At 43.7% G+C, this 22,096-nt stretch overlaps 1 protein-coding gene across 4 annotated transcripts in view; it reads left to right on the forward strand.

Annotated features, from left to right (window-relative positions):
* The window catches only part of ADGRB3 (adhesion G protein-coupled receptor B3), a 1,641,523-nt gene that overhangs the window by 1,615,650 nt on the left and 3,777 nt on the right, over positions 1-22,096 (forward strand). For all 4 annotated transcript variants that reach the window (XM_085610901.1, XM_085610903.1, XM_085610902.1 and 1 more), the window contains one exon: positions 3,166-3,270. In XM_085610901.1, coding sequence (XP_085467027.1) covers positions 3,166-3,270 — 105 coding nt within the window. The remainder of the gene's footprint in view (positions 1-3,165; positions 3,271-22,096) is intronic.

Below are 22,096 nucleotides of genomic sequence, written 5' to 3' on the forward strand. Positions count from 1 at the left end.
TGCCTTCCTTCCATTGTTGATGTGCTTTATCCAGCCCCTCCAGCCCACCCTCTTTTGTCCGTGTCCTTGCCCCAGTCCCTCCTAGTCACTCGCTGTCATTCATGTGCTTACCACAGTCCTTTGTGTTCACCCTCCACTGCCTGTGGGCTTGCCACAGCCCTTCCTGCCCACTCTCCATAGTCTGTGTGCTCCACCATTGCCTCTTGTCTGTCCTCTCCCCCCACGTTGCCTCGTCCCTCAACCCACTCCCCGCATAAGGGGGAGTAGGTTGGGAGTCTCTCCTTCCATGTTGCTTAAGCACTCTTAAGCTGTCGCCCTTGTGTACTTCTCCCCCTCTGAGTTTCTCCACATTCCTTTCCGGTTGTCAATGTGGTTCCCCAGCCCCTCAGGACCACTCAGGCTTACTCCCTAGTGGGTTGAGGGATTAGACCACATAAATAGAGAAGGACACTGGTATGGGAGAGGGCAGGAGAGAGGTGGCGGTGAGCTCACTGTTAAAATAATAAAAAAACACTATAATGCAGCCAGTGTTAATGTGCTTTTGCATTAGCAATGGCCTCATAATAGCGCTTTAAAAAAAACTATATTTAGCCATGCTACGCAGTAGCTGCAATGCTGTATAACATGGCTACAAATAATAGGCTCTCATTGAGGAGACCTATTGGCTTTGCTAATGCTTGCTTTTAAGCTTAGCGGGTAAAACACTAGCCGCTGGATGCACTCAGCCTATCTTCAGTTTTGTTCTATCTTCTGTGTTATTATTTGACTGGGGGACATCGTATGAATCACATCACTGTATTTGGTGGGTGTTCATATGAAAAGAATATGTACAGGTCTATTTAATTTGACTTGCTTTATTATCTAGTTTGAATACTATATAGAGTCTTTAAAATAATCATCTATCATTTGAATTCGAATAAAATATATTTGTATATTGGGAAACTGGTTTTTGCCATGTTCTTGTCCCATTCAGGTGTTCGAGCCCATCCTGGCCCCATTCCCCGAATGTCACATTTGCGTAGCTATTGAGAGACGCTAAGGGCTCTGGTTATCTGGTAGTCAGGTGACACTCATTCCCTTCTCCCGTAGGGATGTTGTTTCTAGTTATTATTTGAAAACCTTCAATCTTTTACTTCAGAGCAGGCGTCTCCAACGAGTAGCTTTTGTGAGCTACCAATAGCTCTCTAGGTGCCTGTGAGAAGCTGTCCTAGGTTCAACCCAGCCTATTATTATAGAAGCTTTTGCCTGGTTGAATTATTATATGCGTACCAAAAGTACAAAATCATGTAATTGAGACGAAAATGTGTGTATTTTTATAACTCATAAACTGATGTTTGGAGAAAATGTGTTGATTTTCAAAATGTATTTAAAGCTGCTATTTGAGTTGGAGAGATGTATTACTCATATTATTACCTTGGTGTCAGGGGTATTGCAGCTAGGACTTTAATGCATACTTTACTGATGGCAACCCTGCTTAATGTACTGATGTTACCACTGCTGACAATCTTAGACCGGATGGTCACCATTACATCACTACTCTTAGTATTTCGTGATGATTTTCATTGGACAAAAGTACATCTTACTACAGAAAAGGATGGAGACCCCTGCTTCAGAGGCATCCGTATAAGATTACCTCTTTGGCCTTTGTCATGTACTGCATTACCCTGTTACGTGTATGGTACTCTTTCTGTTTTTCCAAAATGTTCCCCAAAATGTCGGTGTCTTCGGACTCCATTCACCTTTAGTGCTTATACACCTCTGGAGACCTGGTTCATGTTACATAAATCCGCAATCATTAAATATTCTAAATGTTACTGGTTCTCAAAACTCAGGCATATAGGAAGAGGAAATCTATTTAGGCCTAGACATCTAAGAACCACAGAAGCTTCTTAGGTACTTCAGAAAAATACAGTGTATCATACTTTTCATGGTGCATTAACCCTGCGACTAAGGACGGTGTACCACAAAGAAATCCTACAGCCTTAGGACTGGGGTAGATGCGCACATGCACATTATGGGGCATATCAGCAAGGGCCGGCGATAATTATCGCTCAGCGCTCTTAACGTGAGGATAATTATCGCTGGCCAACTCTGAATTTTATTGCGGAGATAGCGTGCTATCAGCAACGCTTATCTACAAAGCGATACAATTGAGTGTGCGCAAAGTGTGAGATTATCGCTGGAAATACAGCGATAATCCCCCAAGGTTTGGCAATAGCTTGCTGATAGGGCTAGACATACTTAGCCATGATATCCACCTTACATAGATCATGGCTAAGTCAGAAAAATACCAGACATAATAAAGCAGCGTTAACCGCGGTTAGCGCTGCTTTTTTTTATCTCTAACCGGGTTAGCGGTATCCTTGATAATAGGAGAAATGTCGCCTAGCGACATTTCTCCTATTATTTTACTCTAGAACGCCCCCTTTGCATCTCATTAGAGATGCAAGGGGAAGCGTAGAGTAAAAGGGTGCTAACATGCAAATTTGCGTGTTAGCACCCTGTTGCTGATAGGGCGCTAGTTTTATCTCTGCTTTTTTGGCTTTTAAAGCCAAAAAAGCAGAAATAAAGACCTTGTTGATATACCCCTATATTTTTTACTCTTTCTTTGTATTTATGTGAAAGTATTGTTTCCATATGCCGCCATATATCTCCCTGCTTCCACTTGTTTTCTATTCCTTGTCGTAAATTCCAATTTTTGCTCAGGTAGATGCTCACTTGTGTGCGAAAATACTTTGAATCGACTCCAATGTCCTTTATCCGCTATGGCTACTTCACATTCACTGTTGCTTCCAATGAAGCATGTTTCTGTAACATATATACTAATGAGGAACTGGTGGCATCGTTGCAAGCAGGTCATTCTTATCTTCTTTGCATGCTTAAAATGTGGAAACTTTCAGAAGTAGTGTTGATTGTCACAGTCATCACGATTATGTAGCTTGCATGTATTTGTAGTTGCAGGTGTGACAAATCAATGAAAGAACATCACACATTCCTTTACAAGATGTACGTTTGACACTTAAATAGATTGCAATCAATTTATGTTTGCACTGCCTGAGAGATGAGGGGAAATGCAAGATACTGTCGCATGGGCGGAGGGGGTGATTTACAAAGACATTTACCATATTTGTCTCTAAAAACGGGTAATTATGCTTCATTTTACAGAAGGTCATGCATACAAGGAAGAGGCATATGGAGCTGTTCCAAGAATTAAATCAGAAATTTCAGACTTTGGATAGATTTCGGGATATACCAAATACAGGAACTATGGTATGTATATGATATGTCAAATGAATCGTGCTGTTTGTTTAACACTTTCAGAATTTTGTGTGCAAATGAAAGGACGGAAACATGTAAATCTTTAAGAAATCGATTACAGACTTTCTTCAAGTGCAACACATTTCAAAGAGCCTCTAATTAGAAAACTCTTCTGTGCATTGCAGTTAGGGAGCGGCACCACAAAACAGGAATATTAACAAGATAAGAACAAGATTTAAAGGCCTTTTTACAGAAAGGGAGCACTCGGAAGGATACAGTCAATAAAATATGGGCTACGGAGGGGACAAAGTCAAGCTGGGCGGTCTAAAACAAAGAAAGCTAGCAAAAAGAAAGAAAGGAAGAAAGAAAGAAAGAAAGAAAGGAAGAAAGAAAGAAAGAAAGAAAGAAAGAAAGAAAGAAAGAAAGAAAGAAAGAAAGAAAGAAAGAAAGAAAGAAAGAAAGAAAGAAAGACAGTGAGTTTCAAACCACAAAGCCAATGGTAAGCAATGGGCAGAATGGATTCCAAGGGAAGCGTTCCGATTGTCTCCATGATGTCGTTTTCAAACCAGACAGATGCATTATCTGTCAGGCTTCGACCTAAAAACTGCAAAAGTGGTTTGTTTAAATTTGTAAAATCTAACATCCAGGTGTCACATCACCCTGGTTATATGTTAGTTGTAGCAACACTGCATATTTTACAAGACCCCTTTCAAATTAATGAACCTGGAATTTCACATTATCTGCGGCAACTTTTCAGGCTTCCTTTGAAATGTACAGATGCCTAAATGTGTGCCTTTATGTTACAGTGTTAGTTATTCCCCAATCTGAAGTGCAATGGTTAAATACATAAATGGTAGCCTACCCAACTCCCCCTTCCAAATTATGGCAGTCACTCGTCATAACAAGAGAGCAGTGACTCCTATAATAGACTCAGGGCTTCATTGAGAGTTCAGTGGATGGAGTGGATCTCCCATCCACCAAACTCAAGGCTCTCCTTCTCTGTTCCTTTATACAAAGTTGGGGAAAGTGCCATGTTTCTCATTGGGGAGCTTTTAATGGTTTCGCCAGTGGAAACGTTTACAGCCCCTGCTGGCAGAAACCTTTGAACAACAGCTCACACTGGATATCCTCAAGTAATGTTGTGTGACAGAGCAAGCACCCTATTTAAGGTGGTCACTCTGTCACACATGTTTCCTTTTCAGGATCACCAGGGAAAGGTTGATGGTCCCACACAGGAAAATAAGAAAGGCCCCCTTCCGACACACAGAGAAAACTCCCAGGTTGTCATGGACATTTTTTTGGTCTTCAGAAAAAATATGTTTTACTGAGTGGGCCCATTAAGATGGAATCCTCTCATCAAAGCTGCAGTACTTTTGGCTGAAAATCTGCCTGGTAGAGATTGATAAGCTTAGTAGATGGTTTGCTACCAATTCAGCTAAGGGCATCCCTCTGCTGGCCTTGTGAACCACCCATCATCCTATATGAGGGCCTAACTCTGCTTTTCAGACTTAGGTGGAGGCAGTACCTCTATCCAGGCTAAACTCCACGGCCACTCTTCCATTATTCAACAATGGCTGCCAGCAAGCTTAGCTGTCCATTACAAGGGCAAGGGCAGTCAGGCCATGGCTGAAGAATGATTTAGCTTTTTATTTGAGTTTGCCAGGTGGGCCTCTGCAAAGGTAATCGGAAACATGTGTTATCTTGTTAAAGAAGTTGTGCACACCCTCACCCCAGCATTATCCTCCTTCTCTGCCTGTCCATAGTGGAGCTGGATGGCTGCTGTTGGAGATGGGAACTCTGAGGTAAGATTTACAGAAATGCCATCTATGCTCCATGTTGTCAAGATGCAGATGACAGGAACGTGTGCGGGGGTAGGGTGACTGCCTCTCTCCAGCACGGTTGCTTAACTTATTTTGGGTGCAACTGAGTAGGAGATATACATTTTAGACCGCGACTTAGATGGCATACGCAGAAACTAATGGCAGCTGCTCACATAAATGCCTGGAATTAAAATTTCGTTTAGGTTCTTAGGTTTCTTTTAGTTTCAAAGAAAAGATCTGCATGATTGCTTGTACTTAAAGATAATCCTTCTAGCAGCTGAGCCCCAGGAAACAAGAGATGACTTGAACCAATGATCAATAGGTTCAGTATATCCCTACACACGCATATGACAGGGTGTCAGGCGCTTCAGGAATGGGTCGCACCACATGTTACAACAATTCATGCCAAGCCAAATTCCTCTACCTGAGTGCCCTTGACCATATCAGAGCTATACGTACTGTTTCAGAGAAGTAGTGTATTTCCCTCTAAGTGGTGTGTACAGATAGTGCTTCATAAGCTGCTCGATAGACATCCAAAATAAAATGTAAAGTGACACTGGCTATGTGTCTGGGCTGGTATTGAAAGGGCTTCCCATTCTTACAGACCCGGTCTAGTCCTAGGGACATGTTAAGCACTTGTGTAGAGATAGGCAATCCCAATAAAAAAATCAATGCTACTTACAAAATTGAAAATAATGAAAATTATTCTAGAAAAAGATGCCACGTTTTAAACAGGTGGTTATTAACCTATGAATAGCCATGTTTCCAAATTCTTCAGAAGAGACTCCAAGGTCACTTCCTGAGGGTTTGGTGGAGTAAGAGTACCACCGTAAATTGGCAGAGCTCCTGTCCCTCTACGCAGAGTTTCCCAACTGATTTCATGGTGAAGGAACTGTTATGTTTGTGATGGCTGAGCCTCCACCGATGGAAAATCTTGACTCACCTGATCACCTGCCACTGGACCCCGAGGTCACAATAGTGGATGTCCTACCCTGTTGAGGGCAAGGCATCCATAATTGTTTCTTCCTTCCCAAGACCACCAGGCAAGAAATGCCCCTCCTGTGTATGAAGAAATCTCCCAGTGAGACATAGGAAATTTATTTCACTTTCCAGAAACAAAACTCCAACTATTGGTGTTTGTTTCTGCAAAGCAACCGATAATGCTGAGCAGGTTGTGTTGATATGACCGACCACTCGGCGTTCATCTAAGCCACTCCGATTAATGCAGCACGTTTGCCTCAGAGACGCCTGACAGAGCCTCTACTATCGTGGCATGGGGAGGGGGCACCCACCTGGATCTAAATGACACCCCGTTTCTCTTTGGTGTAACATTCATCTAAAAATCACCAGAACCTCTCACCATAGACGAATCTTCCCATGCAGGAAGTCTAACCTCGTGGTGACCCTGGACGAGGAGCCTAAGCTCATGATTATTGACGTCAGAGACACCATGATGCGTGCAACATAATTCTTCACTCACAAACCATTCACCTTGTCCCAAACTGAGGGACATGTTGCAGGAAGCTCAAAATTCGGAGTTCTTGAACAGCAGTGTAAATTCAATAATATTGAATCCAAATGTGGAATACTCGCCCCTCTCAAGGCCAAATGACTGTATGTCACGAGTGAGGGGTAGGCCTTCAGGCAGGTTGAGTTCGTGGTCCCCTGTCTGCTCTCTGCTTTGGTTTCTTTTCTCTCAAATGCACATTGTTCTGCGAGATCTTAAAGATGCGTGACGCCTCCTGTACCTGCACAGGATTCAACCAGCCAAGGACAAAGTAAATGGAGTGGGTGAAAGGAGTTTATTTTCTCCGTTATAGCAAACAAAAAAGCTGGCTCGCTAGTATGCCAGTGACAGTCACGTCCTTAGCTGCATATCAACACATCTCGGTCCACCCACAACGAACGCACACCAGAAAGAACACTATGTCCCTGCAGTGCTGCCATTCGCCTCTGAAAGAGCCCTCCATATAGATCCCTGGAGAAATCATCACCTCGTTCATCCACAACTGATCTTGGCCTTAATTGTTTTAGCAGAGCTGGGAAGAAACGACTCTCTGCGTGAGTCTAATTAATAATGGCAGCATGGGGAAGAGGATTACTTTTAATGAAAATGATGTATGGCCCCATATATTCAGATCTGCAGCTCGGTAATAAATGTGCCACATAGACACATGCAGCGATTATCTCTTGAAGTCAGATAAGACCCATGGCCCTCGTGCTATGGCTGCGGCATTTATAGCATGTCAGGGGGCTAGGCTTTCCACAGCGACAGCAATTACTCTAATTTATGTTTCCTGAACCTCTGACCCAAGAGCGACTCATGCACCAATTACCATGAGAAAATAAGGAAGCTCTAACTTCCTGCTAATGGAGGGCGACAGGACTGCTGACATGGGCATGCAGGGCTTCCCTGGCCCTCGTCTCTGGTCTTCATGTAAATCAAGTAACTATTTTGGAAGCAGTGCTATCTATTAAATATCTTTTGCTGAAATGCAACAGGACCAGTTTAAATGCTCATCATACAATATTAGTTCTTAGGCTTTATGGGCATTTGTCAGAACTCTGACTATTACAGGTCGTGGCACTACATTAGGTAGCTGTCTCATTACACTCTCGACAGTGTATTTCAATCTAGGTGAACTTGCAAAGTTTGTTTAGCGTAAATTGTTAGACCATTTACTACCTTGCCACAGAACAAGAATTGTCTGTCCAAAATCACAATACTTGTGACAGCAACTGACCCTGGCTATCTAAACTCAGTGACCCACAAAAAATGATAACAACGCGGTGAGTTGTACATTCGTTCCTCTGGCCAACAATATCTGCCATGGAGCTCTCCACCCCCCCACCCACTGTTCCAGTGCTGAAGACCTGGTGCTCTAACAGGGTAGGAAGCTCAAATCGAGCATTCTCCATGTAGTTGTAGAAGAGTTAAGGTGGCAGAGAGCCAGCAATCCCCTCTTTCACTACAGAGCATGGTCGCCTTTACAATATGATGGTCATGGTGACATAGTAGAGCACAAGCAGCGGCCAGATGATAGGCTGCACCTAGTGAAAAAGGTATAAGAAGGGACAGCAACCACTTTGACACATGCCAGTTATTATAAAGCACCCACTATAAGTAACATATACTAATTAGTCTGTTGAATAGATTACGAGCCAAGGGAGGTTGGATATTAAACCCACTGTTATGTGAAAATATTTGAAGAGCAGGATGTTCTTACCAATGAAGCATTTTCCTACCCTAAGGGGTTTCTTGACCAACTGGAAGAACAATCAGTCTCGAATAACCATAGGTCAATGGAAGAGCTTCTGTAAGCATCAAAGTGAACAGAACAGCCAACACGTGCTTCATCCCATCAAAGGGCTTTCTCACGGTAAATCATAGGTAGCTGCCAAATGAAGATATTAATTGGATGGGAGACCCTCAAGTGATGGTTGTGTTTATACAGGTTAAGTGTTACTACAACTGTAGTCAAGAAGTCAATTTGTAGGCAATACCAAGCTAAAGAATATGGTGAATAACGGGTTTGTTACTGCAAACTATAATAACACAGACATTTCTAAAGCCCTGCAAATACCATGACCAACAGGTGGAGACATTCTCATTGGAAAGTGGAAATTATATTGTGCAGTATACAAATATGGGGTGTAATATTTACCTTAACGATATAGCAGTATCAAAAATAGAGGCAATATTTTCATATTTATATCTGAGTTTAATAATTAAACCAGGGATAACTGAGAAATAAAATTGTTCATGACTGGATCCACAACTGTTTCTGTGGAAAGAAATCCAGTGCTAGGGCCTTGGTTGAAGCCTCTGGCTAGAAATGGGAGGCTACTGTCTGTTCAAAGGTTTAGTAGATATGTGTTTCTGAAAGGTATTGTAAAGGTTGAAGAGAAAATGGAAAACTGTCATCCAGTCATTCATTTTCTGGAGCTACCTGACTTTCCATCACAAAAAACACATATAACAGATCCAGAAATGTTTCTACACATAGCTAATTGATGATGATATGTCCATCTGAAGAAGGATGTTTCAATTGACCCTTGGCTTCACTAAATGCTTTCACGTCAAAGACACATAAAATAACTTTAAATAACAAACATTGATGAAGTCAGTTAGTCTACCTTTAATGTGCCAGTGCATCTAAACATGGCCTTCATAGATGCAGTTTACATGTGTAGCATGCACAAATGCTGTTTATCACACAAAAACCTGTCCTATTGGCTTTGCGAATGCCGGGAAAATAAATAGCAAAAATGATTTGCTTTCTGTATAGATTGCATATACAACATGAAGAACTGAATGTGACAAACATTCCAACAATTGAGTATACTTTTCGAATGTACAATAGTCTCTTACGTATTCTAAAGGAGTTATTCCAGGAAATGTACCATTTAAAATAGTCAATCTTGTATTCCATTGGCGTTCTTCTTGGAAAACAAATGATACAACAATAGGAAATAGTATAATGAGAGAGACTAGTACTCCTCTGGGTACATCTAAAGCCCACTCCATGTATATTATCAAAACTTGGTAACAACATGTCTACCAAATAGCTATGGTCATCAAATGCCAATTTAAATCCTCAAGGTACTGTCACAACGTTAGGCATATACCAGCTGTTAAAAATGTGGTTGTTGGTTGAGTGGGGTATGAGCCCTGTTCAAGCAGCAACCACAATCCTAGTCAGGGTAAGAGGCATCCAAACCCTAAATTAACCTGTGCTCACCCTCAGGTAGGTTGGCACAGAGCAGTCAGGCTTAACTTAGTGGCAGTGTGTAAAGTATTGTGCAACACTTCAAACAGTAAAACTGTGAAAATACCACACAAAAAGATCCAACACCAAGTTAGAAAAATAGATCTGAGTTTAATAAAGAAAACAAGACCAAAGCGAAAAAAATCCAATTAGAAAAAAAGGAGATGTTGATTTTGAAAGTTTATAGTGAAAATTAGCACAAAAAGCACAAAGTGCTACTGAGGATATCTAATTGTGCCAGACTGGGACAAAGCCATAAGTTCAGGCCAACCCTGATAAAGCGTGGGCTGACTACAGGGACCCAGTTAGCTCCACCGAAAAGAGTACCTTAAATCCTGGTTGCGGAGCTTTGTGTGAAACCGCGTCGAAGATGCATTGAGCAGCAGAGGAGATACGTCATTTCTGAGATGCAGCGAGGCTATGGTGTGAGGTCCTGATGCTTCGACATCAAGGATTCTGTCAATGGGGCTTGCGATGGAAAGTCCAGTGTCGAGGATGCGAGGAGCAGGCAAAGCATCAGTTCCAATGAGCGGTGAAGCCGCGATGCAGAGTTTCGTCGTTGAGGCTTCAGTTGATGAGGGATGCGGTGAGCTTGCACCGGGAAAAGCATCACACAGTGGCGGTTCCGAGGACGATGCACAGGTTCTGTTCGGGGGTGTGCCGCTCAGCCGAGGAGATGCATCAGTTCTGCTTGGGAATGCATTGCTCAGCAGAGAAGATGCGTCAATTCCGCCGGCAAGCATCTAAGGCCCCCTTCCAAGGGACCCGGACTGGATTGGCACCACTTGGCAGAGTAGACTTACAGATGGCAGAGTCTAGGTGCAGGAGGTGGAAGCCTGTTATGCCCCTGAGGCTTCAGATCAGGAGTCCAACCAACTATCCATTAGAGTCACTCTGGGTTTTGGGGTCAAGAGATGCAGGTCCAGTGCTCCTCATCCAGGAAAGAGGGCAGCCGGAAGCCAATCAGCACAGCCAAACAGGAGTACCGCAGAGTGCAGTCCAGCAGATTGGCCGTCCTTTAGCAGTACAGCAGTCCTTCTTCCTGGTTACGGATCTACAGGTCCAGAAGTGTACTGAAGTGGTAGTGTCTTCAGTCCAGTCTTTATAACCAGTGGTGCCTTTGAAGTGGGGAAGGCTTCAAAAGACATGTCTTTGAAGTGCACAGGTATCCTGCGACGCCTGCCCTGGCTCCAGACTAACTACAGGGGATACGCAGCCCTTTGTTTGGGGACTGACACAGCCTATACGGGTGAAAGTGAGGCTGTGCCCGCCTCCTCCCTCCCATCCTGCCAGAGATGGCCCATTGAGACACACCTAAGCTCTCATTGTGTGAGGCCACCTAGAAGGAATACACAAAGCTCAACTGCCCGCTACAGCCAGCACTGCTTAATTTGTAAAAATAAATAAGTGCCAGGTTCTCATCAAGAGGCCACTGTAGCTTGCATCACACAGTGCCCCTGCCATGTAGCCAATTATAGTAATAACACAACTACTAACCATCACACTCCTACAAGTAAGACAATTCAGACTATTTTAGGCCCGCAAAGTTATAAGAATGACCTTGGGTGGCTGGAAGTAGTAATTTTTCATGTATATTGAATTAATAATTAACAGTTGTTGTGGTCCTCTCTAAATTAGCCAGACAACGCCACTTTGTGGCAGACTGTCTCAAGCGCCGGTGCCGAAAATTAAGTGCCGGTGCCAAGCACCGGACACCACTGGCTAAAATTAAGCACTGATACTCAGTCATGTCATCTGAGACAGGCTGCAGGCACCAAATGGCTAAGGCAAGCAAAGGCCAACTTGCTAAAAGTGGCATTTTCAGAATTGCAATTTAAGATCCGACGACACCATGAATTGGGATTTTAAATTGTGACTATAGAGACTCGAAGTACTTATCTCGTGCCAATTCACTTATACAAATCTTTTAAGGTAATCCCAATGATTATTATAAGGGAGAGATAGGCCTTGCAGTAGTGAAAAACTAATTTGAGAGTTTTTCACTACCAGGACATGTAAAACTGAAAAGTACATGTCCTGCCTTTTAAATACATTGCACCCTGCCCTCTGGGTTGTCCAGGACCTACCTTATGGGTGATATATGTATAAAAAGGTAAGGTTTGAGCCTGACAAAAGGTTTATATTGATAGGCCAGAATGACAGTTTAAACTGCACACACAGGCTCTGCAATGACAGGCCTGAGACATGTTTAAAGGGCTACTTAAAAGGGGGGAACACAATCCGTTCTCCAGACCCACTAGTAGCATTTAATTTACAGGCCCTGGGCACATGTAGTGTCACTTCACTAGAGACTTATAAGAAAACCAAATATGCCAATTGAGTATGAGCCAATACCGCAGTGTACAGAGGAGAGAGCACTTGCACTTTAGCCCTGGTTAACGGTGGTAAAGTGCTCAGAATCCTAATACCAGCTAAAAGAAGTTCAGAAAAATTGGAGGAGGTAGGCAAACTGTTTGGGGGTGACCATGCAAAAAGGGCCATTTGCAACACCAGCCAAATCAGCTGCCAAATGATTATATAACAAAACCTAGAATGTTGTTGCAAAATATATTAAAATGTAATACTCATGTCTTTAGCTGCTAGAGAAGGGATAGAACAATCCATTCCAAGTACCATAGGCCTACACCTACTGCTTTAAGTCTGAATTACTTTGCAGTAATTCGAAGCTCAGGTAAACATTTCTGAACAGAAGTAAATACAATTTGCATATTTCAAGTTATAGTTCTAATAGCAATTGCATACGTCTCCAATCTCGTTCCTAAATACATTTAATTTGAGTTGCAGAGGGCTCGACATTGTCAGGAACTCACGAGCTGGTATATTAGTAAAATCAATTATGCAATTTTCAAGAATGAAGTAAAGCTATCCTGCTGCCACTAAATGCATCTCCCAGTCGTCGGCGGTTTTTTGTAGCTGTAAACCCCATTGGATATATAGCATGAAGCACAGTGAAATTGGTAAATAGAAATTCTTACCACACTCATCCTTCCAATCTTCGCTACATAATTCCATAAGCAATTTATTGCCGTAAATTATAGACCACGAGGTGTCTAAGGAAATATATATATATAATATTACTCTGTTTTGCCTATGACGATCAATTGAAATAATGTAAAGCCGATCACAATGACAGAAAAAGCACCAACGAGCAACACTTTGGAATCGGATTGAAATAAGAAGGATATAATAGATAAGGTGACTTTCCTGAACCTGGCTGGACATTATTACTAACCAGTGCCCTCTTCCCTCTTATAAATTAATAATTAATTGCTCAAAATAATTCTGTATCTAGGGGCACCTCAAATATTTCAGAATTTTAAATGTAATTATGTGATCTACTAGTTGAGTAGTTCCTGCTCCTCGAGAAAATAATCAACCCGTTGTGTCTGTTCATCTGTATTGGTGGAGCGTAAAACGATTGTTGGTGACTATGAACTATTAAAAGACATACAGGTCTAATGATATTTCTAACTTATTTTGAGAAAAATTTCGTACACCCACTACCCATTTTCTCGGAAAAATAATGAAAGTAAAATGAATACGAAACAATAAATGGTTCTTTGAGATATGTGTTCAGTTCCATCAGCACGACTTTAAAAAAGACTGGACAGTTTCTCCTCCCAGATTAAAAAGATTAAGACTTAAAATATCAAGCCCTATGTCCAACTGTCAAAAGTGACAGTTGGATAAAGACCCTTGCCTGGATCTAGGAACATATTCGTCTAGGGATGCCATAGGCCAAGGGTTGTTGTTGAATCTTTGCCGCTTGGACGTCAGCTTTTATTAATAAAATTATACATTTTTAAGGTAATGATCACCCCTTTTTAATATATTTGCCTCATACATTTTCTTATGATTTCCATTGGCAGTTGAAGCCCTGGCTTGCCCTACCTTAATGTGTGTGACTAAGGCTGCTTTACGTGGGCTATCTGCCCACCCAACCGCATCTCCACAAAATTCATTAACATGACTTTTGACATTTGAAATTCAAACCAAAAACTGACCTTGATTTAACTTCCGTTGTGAATGTCCGAATAACATATTTTTTATTTTTTTACTAAAACAGACACAAACTTGTAATTCTTTATTTCTGAGGCGTGCACTGATTGCCTTTTAAAATTGCATGCTTGAGTTTCTGCTATAATAGTCTTCACATTTAAAAGCATTTAAGTAAAGCATTATCTCTCTCCAGAAGGTCCTTTTGTTCTTGAGGGAAGGAGGAGTAGGCAGGTTCTGTCTTCTATATCCATCTGACTTTCTCTGCAGTCACAGTGACAAAAGCACTGGAGGGCGGCATCATTTAGGGCACTGACTCTGCTCTTCTCCTGATAGGATAACTAAAGGATATGGCTGGAATGCTTTGGTTAAAAGGGGATCAGATGGGACCCTTTTTTGAGTGTATTCTGCTCCCATGAACCAGGGGACCTTGCCAAATACTTTCCATATAGAAAAATGCAATGCCTGAATAGTGATTTTAGGAATTTAGTAATTGCCCTGGTCGGCTCATCTGGTTACATATGAAATGATCAGCTAAGCTTTGGCCTCAGGGTAGCTTGTTCAAATGCACTGCAATGTTGCTAGATAGCACTAAAGCATACCCTAGGACTGCTAAGTTATATTGCAAGCAGAACTCTGCTCAGCTCTGCAGGAAGCAAGCCAATGCTCTCTAGACCAGCCTTAATTGTCAATATGAGAATACTGTCAGCTTCTGTGGCCACTGATTACTATTATTATTAATAAAGAGGTTTATATAGCGCTGGCAAGACCCAAGGGTATCAGAGTGCTTTACATCAGTATATGTTCAGCATCAAAATAACGAGTAGTATCAAAAATATTAGACCAAATCAAATAGTAAATATTCACATCCAGAGTAACAGGTAATAATCAGAATAATTAAGTTGAATTAACTTAAGTCAATATTTAAGCATGGGGAGGAGAAATAACAGGGAGGGGTGCCAGGGAGAACTGAGAATGGAGATGCCGTCTCGATGGGCGATTGATGATTTGCTAGTTGTGGTGACGGTTGAGGAGGAGATCCTTTAACTGTCTCTTGAGCTCAAGAAAGAGGGGGTTCATACTGATATGTGCTGGTATGGAGTTAGAGACTTTAGGGGCGTTGCTCGAGAAGGAGCATGCCAGAGTTTTTTGTTTTTGGCTTTGGGTGGAATGAGGAGTAGGGTGTTTGAGCATCTGAGGTTTCTTGTCTGTCCTGCTTTTTTAATTTAGAGGCGAGGTAGGTTGGTTTTCCTGTGTGAAGAGTTTTGTGTGTAAGACAAGCTGTTCTGAAGCTACAGCGATCTTCAGTGAGGAGCCATTTCAGTTTTTTCAGAGTTGAGATTCCTGTGACCATTCTGGCTGCTGCATTCCGAGTAGTTCTAAGCAGTGGTGGCTGGTTTTTATCAGCGGTAGGGGGGTGAGTCGCGGGGCCAGGGGAGGGAATGATAAAAAAATTCAATGAACACGTACCTGTCTGCTGCCTCCTTCTCTCCCTGTTAGCCCGCTTCCAGGTAAGGAAACAGGAAACACCCAGCTCCCAGACTCCCAATAGCCAATCACAACACACTCAGCCAGAGAATAGGAGGCTGGGCATGTTCTCCATGCAGGCTGTAATGCAGCCTGCATGGAGAACATGCAAAGTGCACATGACGGTTTGACAGGTCCGAGATTGCCAGCCAAAGTGTCCTGCTCACTTGGAGTGGGCACACCACTCCTCGCCTGCCCTGCTCTGTCAGCAGAGCAGCTCCAGCCCTACCCAGCTGAGAAAGGGGAAAAAAAATAATAATAATATCAGTGAGTATTATAATTAGTTTTTTTCATCTTTGCCCAGCTCAGTGTGGCGACAATCCACCGCCTTAGCGGAAGAGCCACCACTGGTTCTAAGGTGTGCAAGGTGTGATTTAGTAGTGCCTGTGAAGGTGGCGTTCCTGTAGTCCAATCTAGACAGTGCCACTGCTTGTGTGGCAGAGTTGAGATCCTTCTGCAGTAGGTAGGTTTTCATTCGGTTCAGAAGTTTCAGGCTGTAGAAGGTGCTTTTCGCACTATTCTTTATATGATCTTTCAGGATCAGTTTGGACTCCAGGGTAATACCTAGAAATTGGGCAGAGTCGGCCAGTCTTAGAAGGTAGTTAAGGGCATCAATGGATTTTCTCCATTCGTGCATCTGGGGGAGCTGCTCTTTCTCTGATATGAGCAGTATTTCCATCTTGTCTTGGTTGGGTTTTAGGTGGTTGTAAGATAGCCAGTGTTGAACTTCTTTGAGGGTGGCATTTCTAGTGTCTTCTAGTGAGGAGATTTGTATGTAGAGCTGGGTGTCGTCTGCGTAAAAGTGAAATTGGATTGTTGCTTGGTTGAGGGTGATGGTGAGGCATTCCATGTAAATGTTGAACAGTGTGAGTTAGAGGACGGAGGTTTGGCGGACACCCAGGTTTATTGCCGTTGTATCCGAAGACTGATTGCTTATTTTTATTTGTTGGGCATGGTTTTGTAGAAAGGATGTATTGTAAACCAGTGTAGGACCACCCCGTCCACACCAATTCTGTTTTTTAAGGGAATCCAAGAGAAGCTTGTGGTTGATTTTGTCGAAGGCCACCAATAGGTCTAAGAGTATGAGTAGGCCGCATCGTTCTGTATCCAGAGATTTGTGTAGGTCATCAACTATGTTCAAGATAGCTATTTCTGCACTCCATCATTTTCTGAAGCACGACTTGTGAGGGTCCAGGAGATTGTTATTTTCGATATGTTGGCTAAGTTGTGTGAGAAGACATCACTCTAGAGTTTTGGCTAGGAAGGGGAGATTGGAAACTGGTTTGAAATTATTAAGGTTGTTTCGGGTTTGCTCCTGATGTTTTGATCAGTGATGTGACGTGCTTGAGCTTGAGACAGTCTGGTAGTCTGCTGGAGGCAGGGAGTGGATCCACAAGGTGGGAGGAGGTCTTGGACGTAGCCAGCAAAGCAAATATGTCCCTCTCTGTGAGTGGGTTGAAATCCTTCAAGGTTACCAGTTTTATGTGGGATTCTTGGGTTCTATTGCACTCATCTTTGTCCTGTGGGGTAAACTCTGCTAGAGAGGCTGTGGACTGATGGGGGGGTCGTTGTCTTCATTTCTGGAAAGGGGGATCCCATTTGATGATTGGTTGTGATCCAGGGAGAGCTTGATCTTCGTGATTTTATTATTGAAGAAGATGGCAAATTTATCACACCATGGTTTGGGTAGCTGAGGGTTCTTTTAAGAGTGACTTGGAGGTTTGCTGATTGATGATTTTGAAGAGCTCTATTGGGCGATTTTTGGCCTTATCTAGACTGTTGTGGAAGAAGGCGACTTTTTAATTTGTGATGTGTTTTTTATATTTTCTGTGTTCCCTCCTGAGCTGGTCCAGGTGGGCTGTGGATGGATTTGTTCACCAGAGTCTTTTGGCTGCTCTGAGCTGTCTTCTTACAGTGCTGAGGTCTTTATTCAACCAGGATCTTGAGGGAGTGTTTCTTACCTTTTTCAGTTCGTAGCAGCTACTTGGTCCAGGATAGAGGACATTGTTGTAGTGGGTGGTGAGTTCAGTTGTTGAGAAGTTCTCTGATGTAAAGGAGGGGTAGTAGTGATGTAATAATGTCTTCAAGGTCCTATAGAGGAACTTGTTTTATGTTTCCTGTCCAATGGAGTGATTTTTGCGTACAAGTTGGGTGAGGAGACACGTTGTTGATGTGAAACAAGATGATGTGGTGGTCCGACCAGTCAATGAGGAGGATGCTGTCAATGGATAGTGTTTCTTCATGAGCTATGATAGCATCCATGGATGGTTGAGCCTTTATTGTGGGTTTGTGATGTGATGTGATGTGATGTGAAAAGTATTTGTAAAGCGCGACGTTCACTGTACAGTTTCTTGGCGCTTGGTTTGACTTTTGCAGTGCTGGGAGAGGTTCTTACTAAGTAGGAGGATGTTTAATGATTGATTTGAGTATTGCTTTCATCATTCCAGTGAAGATTAAGGTCACCTAGGATGAAGTTATTGGTGAGTGAGAGTGAGCAGTATGTTATCATGTCTGCTATGTGTTCGCCAAAGGATATTGCATTACCTGATGGGTGGTAGAGTAGGTGACAGTTCATTGCTATGTTGTCTAACATCCTGATGGAGGTGCTGATATGTTCAAAGGCATTGTAGTAGAAGGTGTCTGTTTCACTCATGTTGATGTTGTTCTTGCGGATAATGGTGATGCCTCCACCCTGGCGGGCCTTCCTGTCTTTTTTTATGATTGAAACAGAGATGGGACTAGCATGTCATGGGGATCTTAATGAGGTGTAATGGTTGTCGGGTCAATCTCGCTGGTATGGGTTTTTTTTTTGTTTTCCCTTGATAACCTGTATTATAGAAGAAGAGTTGTGACTATTTGATGTTGTAAGATTTGACTAGTTCTGCCATCTCGCTCAGAGACATTGTAGTAGTCATTATTTTAGGTCTCTGAGCAATGTTGTTGAAAGGAATTGCAATCCAGCTGCGTGGCTGTGTCTTAGCTCGTCTTTGTTGTGTGCCGTTGCATGAATGGGGGAGGTGGGGTCGATGGGTGAAGTGTGGACAAATGTTTAGGTTGTTTGTGATATAGTTGAGACTCTGTAGTTATTATCTAGTTGGTTTTCTCTGTGTGTGCATGGACATTTGCTTTTGTGAGGAGGGAGTGCGGGATGTTTGCTTCATGTTGTATAGGGTAAGGCCCTCTATAGTCTGAGTTGCTGAATTAGTGAGGTGCTTCATGTTGCAAGGGGTAGGGTTGTCCAGGGTCATAGAGTGTATGTTGGTGGGAGCTAGATTCAGGGAGTCAATGGGGGAGATATTGGAGGTATCACTTGGGTTTCTAATGGTGATGGCGGATTGGTGGATGAATCCAGTTGGCCACTTTGAAATGGTGTCATCAGCATATTGTTGTGCACATGTGTAAGGCAGTAGAAGTTGAGGGCATGAGCCTCTCATTCGACATCTCAAGAGGTCTGGGATGGAGGGGAAGGGAGTATGGTTTGTACGGAGGGGTGGATGATGCAGTATTTGAGGGGCTGGGGGTGGGATTAACTGTGGTGATCAGACTAGGCCTGGGCGAAGCACTACGCTACGCTCGCGTAGTTTGCGAAGTTCGCGCTACTTCGCGCTACGCGAACTGCACGTAGCACAGTGCGAACACGCGTAGCGTAGTGTTGCGTAGTGCTGCGGTCATTTTTTGCTTGCTCGCGGTCCTCAACGTCAAGTTGGCGACCGCGAGCAAGCAAAATGACATCCTGGCGAGACTTTTTCCTTGTTCGTGATCGCGAGCATCGAAAATAAACCTCCCGGCGAGATTCCCAACGCGAGAAGGTCAGGTTTCTCATTGCGAGGGGTCGCGTATGCTCGCGACCGCTCGCGATGAGAAACTACCAGTTCGCGTTGAGAAAGCTGCAGCTCGAGTAAAAATCTACTCGAGCAGCAGAAAACTACAGCTCGCACTGTGCAAGATGCCATTTTCAATGATTGCACAGTGCCGGTTGCTTGACCGCACTGTGCAATCATTGAAAACAACATCTTGCACAGTGCGAACATGTTACTTCGCAGTTCGCGAAGTGCTACGCGTAGCTCGCGTAGTGCGAACTTCACTTTGCGTAGCTTCGCGAAGTGCTACTTCGCGAACTACGCCCACCCTTAGATCAGACATCAGCTGGTGTTCGGAGTTGTGTTTCTAAAATGTGTCGGTGGGTGAGTCTACCCTATTCTGCGATCTATGGGTAGTGGTATGGAGCAGAGACCTCCCCAATTTAATGGGTTCTGTACCAGTTTGTTATGAGGGTAAGGTGGGTTATGACGGGGTGAGTGGAGTTAGAGGTGTGACTTGTGAGTGTTACATTGAGAGGGAGGAGGATGGTAGGGGAGGGTGCGGAGTCAGCAGTGTGATTCATGAGGGTTTCATTTTGTTCAGTATCATGTGGGGGAACGTCTCTAGAGGGGAGGGAGACTTGCAGGAGTTATATGGCGTTTATTCATGTAGGGGATGTGGATTCAAAAGTGCAGGCTTTGGCATCACTGGCTTGCATCATGATAGTTCCGTTTTTGAAGATGGTTGTGGGGTCATTACCTTTGAACGTTGGCAAGTCAGAGATTGTTTGTTTACGGCCATACGGGACGTTAGTGACTTTGGTAATTGGATGTATTTTTGGGGGATTTTATTCCATTTTGCAGGACGGGTAGTGTAAAAGATGAGGTCCATTTTCTTGAGGTCATTAGAGGCATTGTAGTAGAAGCCTGCGATGAGCAATTTGGGGTGTTGTTTCATCAGTTTGATATTTTTGGCTGCTGAGGTAGATAGGTAGGGAGGGAGGGTGAAGAAGAAGGAGTTTGGACACTGAGGTTTTAGAAGGGGAGGTAGGGCAGAAGGGCGGTGCCTTGCGGCAGCGCTGTGTTGCAAGGCATCTGAAATTTGCAAGGGGGTTGTCAGGCACAATATGGCCAACTAGGTCAGTTGGTTTACTGTTATATTGCTCAAATTGAGTAGGTTGCGAGCACAGCGCTGGGCTGTTGGGCGCTCCACTCATTTCCCAGCACAGTGAGCCTCATCGGAGAGCTGCAAATCCAACAAGAGTCCTGGGTGCTGAGTGTGTCCCATATTAAGCATGTGTGAAAATACATAATCTGATGTATTTCCTTGTCCTCCTCCCCACCCTCGACTAAAGGAGCAACTCATTTCCCTTAATCCTTAGTTTGTCTCAGTTTAGCATGGGTCTTCCTTGGGAGGAAAGGGGCATTTCTGAGCGGTGATTTAAAAAAAATATATATTTTACTTACTGCTCTGGCGTCTGAGTACCGCTGCCACATTAATATTTGAAAGTACAGTGTGTAATAAGCACACAGCTTGACTGCCTACTACTAATGCAGTCTAAGCACAGGCAAACAGACAGTAGGGTGAGCTGAGCGGACAGCGCTCACTCCTTGCTATACAGTGTTACCCGGTTCAGCCCAGATAACCACATTCGAGTGAAGGTGGAGGGCTCTCTCAGAATATGGCAAATGGCAAGCTGGGTTTAATGTCTAGCTGGCATATCACTTGGTTGTCATGGCATTTTGCTCCCCCCAATCTGTCTTGTCAGTGAGACAGAAGAAGAGAACAGAGTGGCAGCGGACTCGCTTTAAAGGGGTTGGTGATGTCTGCAAAGAGACAGATTGAGTATTTGAAAAGTTCAGCACAGCTCTCAGTGGTCAGGGAACAGTGCTCTCAGCCCTATGGAGTGAGCCTTTCCAGTGGGTCAGCGGCATGTTCCCTCCACTGTGGTAAACAGTGATGATGATTACGTGAGCTGCGGAAATAGCACAGCACTGCAATTTATAAAGAGAAGGTAGCAATGCAGAGTCTAAAAGGTCAGGAAGAGCCCAAAGGACCCAAGCACCTTCCGTACCTTTATTGAATTGGCCGACTGGAGGACTCTGGCTCCCCAGCAATAGGCCTTGATCAGGAACAATCAGGGATGGGCGAGGCAGAAGTAATGCATTGGCGGTGTAGTAGAGGATTGATGCTGCTGAGCGGGTCGGTTGTGTTTCGCAGCAATGGCAGGGTCCTCACTCCGAGCGTCGGTCAACCCGGAGCTCGGGCTAGCAGGAAGACATAGTGTGATTGGCCATAGCAACTCTGCTGGACAAGTGGAGTCAGCACTACAGGGCTTCAGTGAGAGGTAGAGCCAGTTCGATTGAGGGGAATAAGTAGGAGCCAGTGTCGAAGGAGGGCCAGTCTGGTCTCCCGACTCACTCCATTCAAGATGGTAGTCTACTTCCTCCCTCCGGGTAATATCGGCCTGATTACTCGGTTCAGGATGGGGGAAGAGCTGCTTCAGTGACCCTGCAGCCAACCTCATTGAGCTGTCGGTCACCAAGATTTCTAGTGTGGCGGGGGCAATCTCAACTTAATCTAGGCTTGCCTGAGGGTCGGGATGGGTACCATGAAAAGCTGTCATTGTTCAAGCCTCCAGTTTCTCATAAGGTTGTGGCACGGTCAGTGGAAGTTTCTCCATTGTTTTTGGTCTTCAGGGTATGGTCTTTGCAGCGATTTGTACAGAAAAGTGATCCCCAGCCAGGAGTCTCTTAGAGGCTAGACCTTCCAGTGACAGTCGGACGTTATCTCCCCTGGCTGGAATATCAAGAGCCAATGTGCATGCTGAGTCTTGTTTTGTGACTTTTAGAGACATCCTAAATAACCTCTGCCTATTTTTAGAGGAGCACACCATGTATAATC

The sequence above is a fragment of the Triturus cristatus genome, chromosome 6 (assembly GCF_964204655.1).
Source record: "Triturus cristatus chromosome 6, aTriCri1.1, whole genome shotgun sequence".
NCBI lineage: Eukaryota > Metazoa > Chordata > Amphibia > Caudata > Salamandridae > Triturus > Triturus cristatus.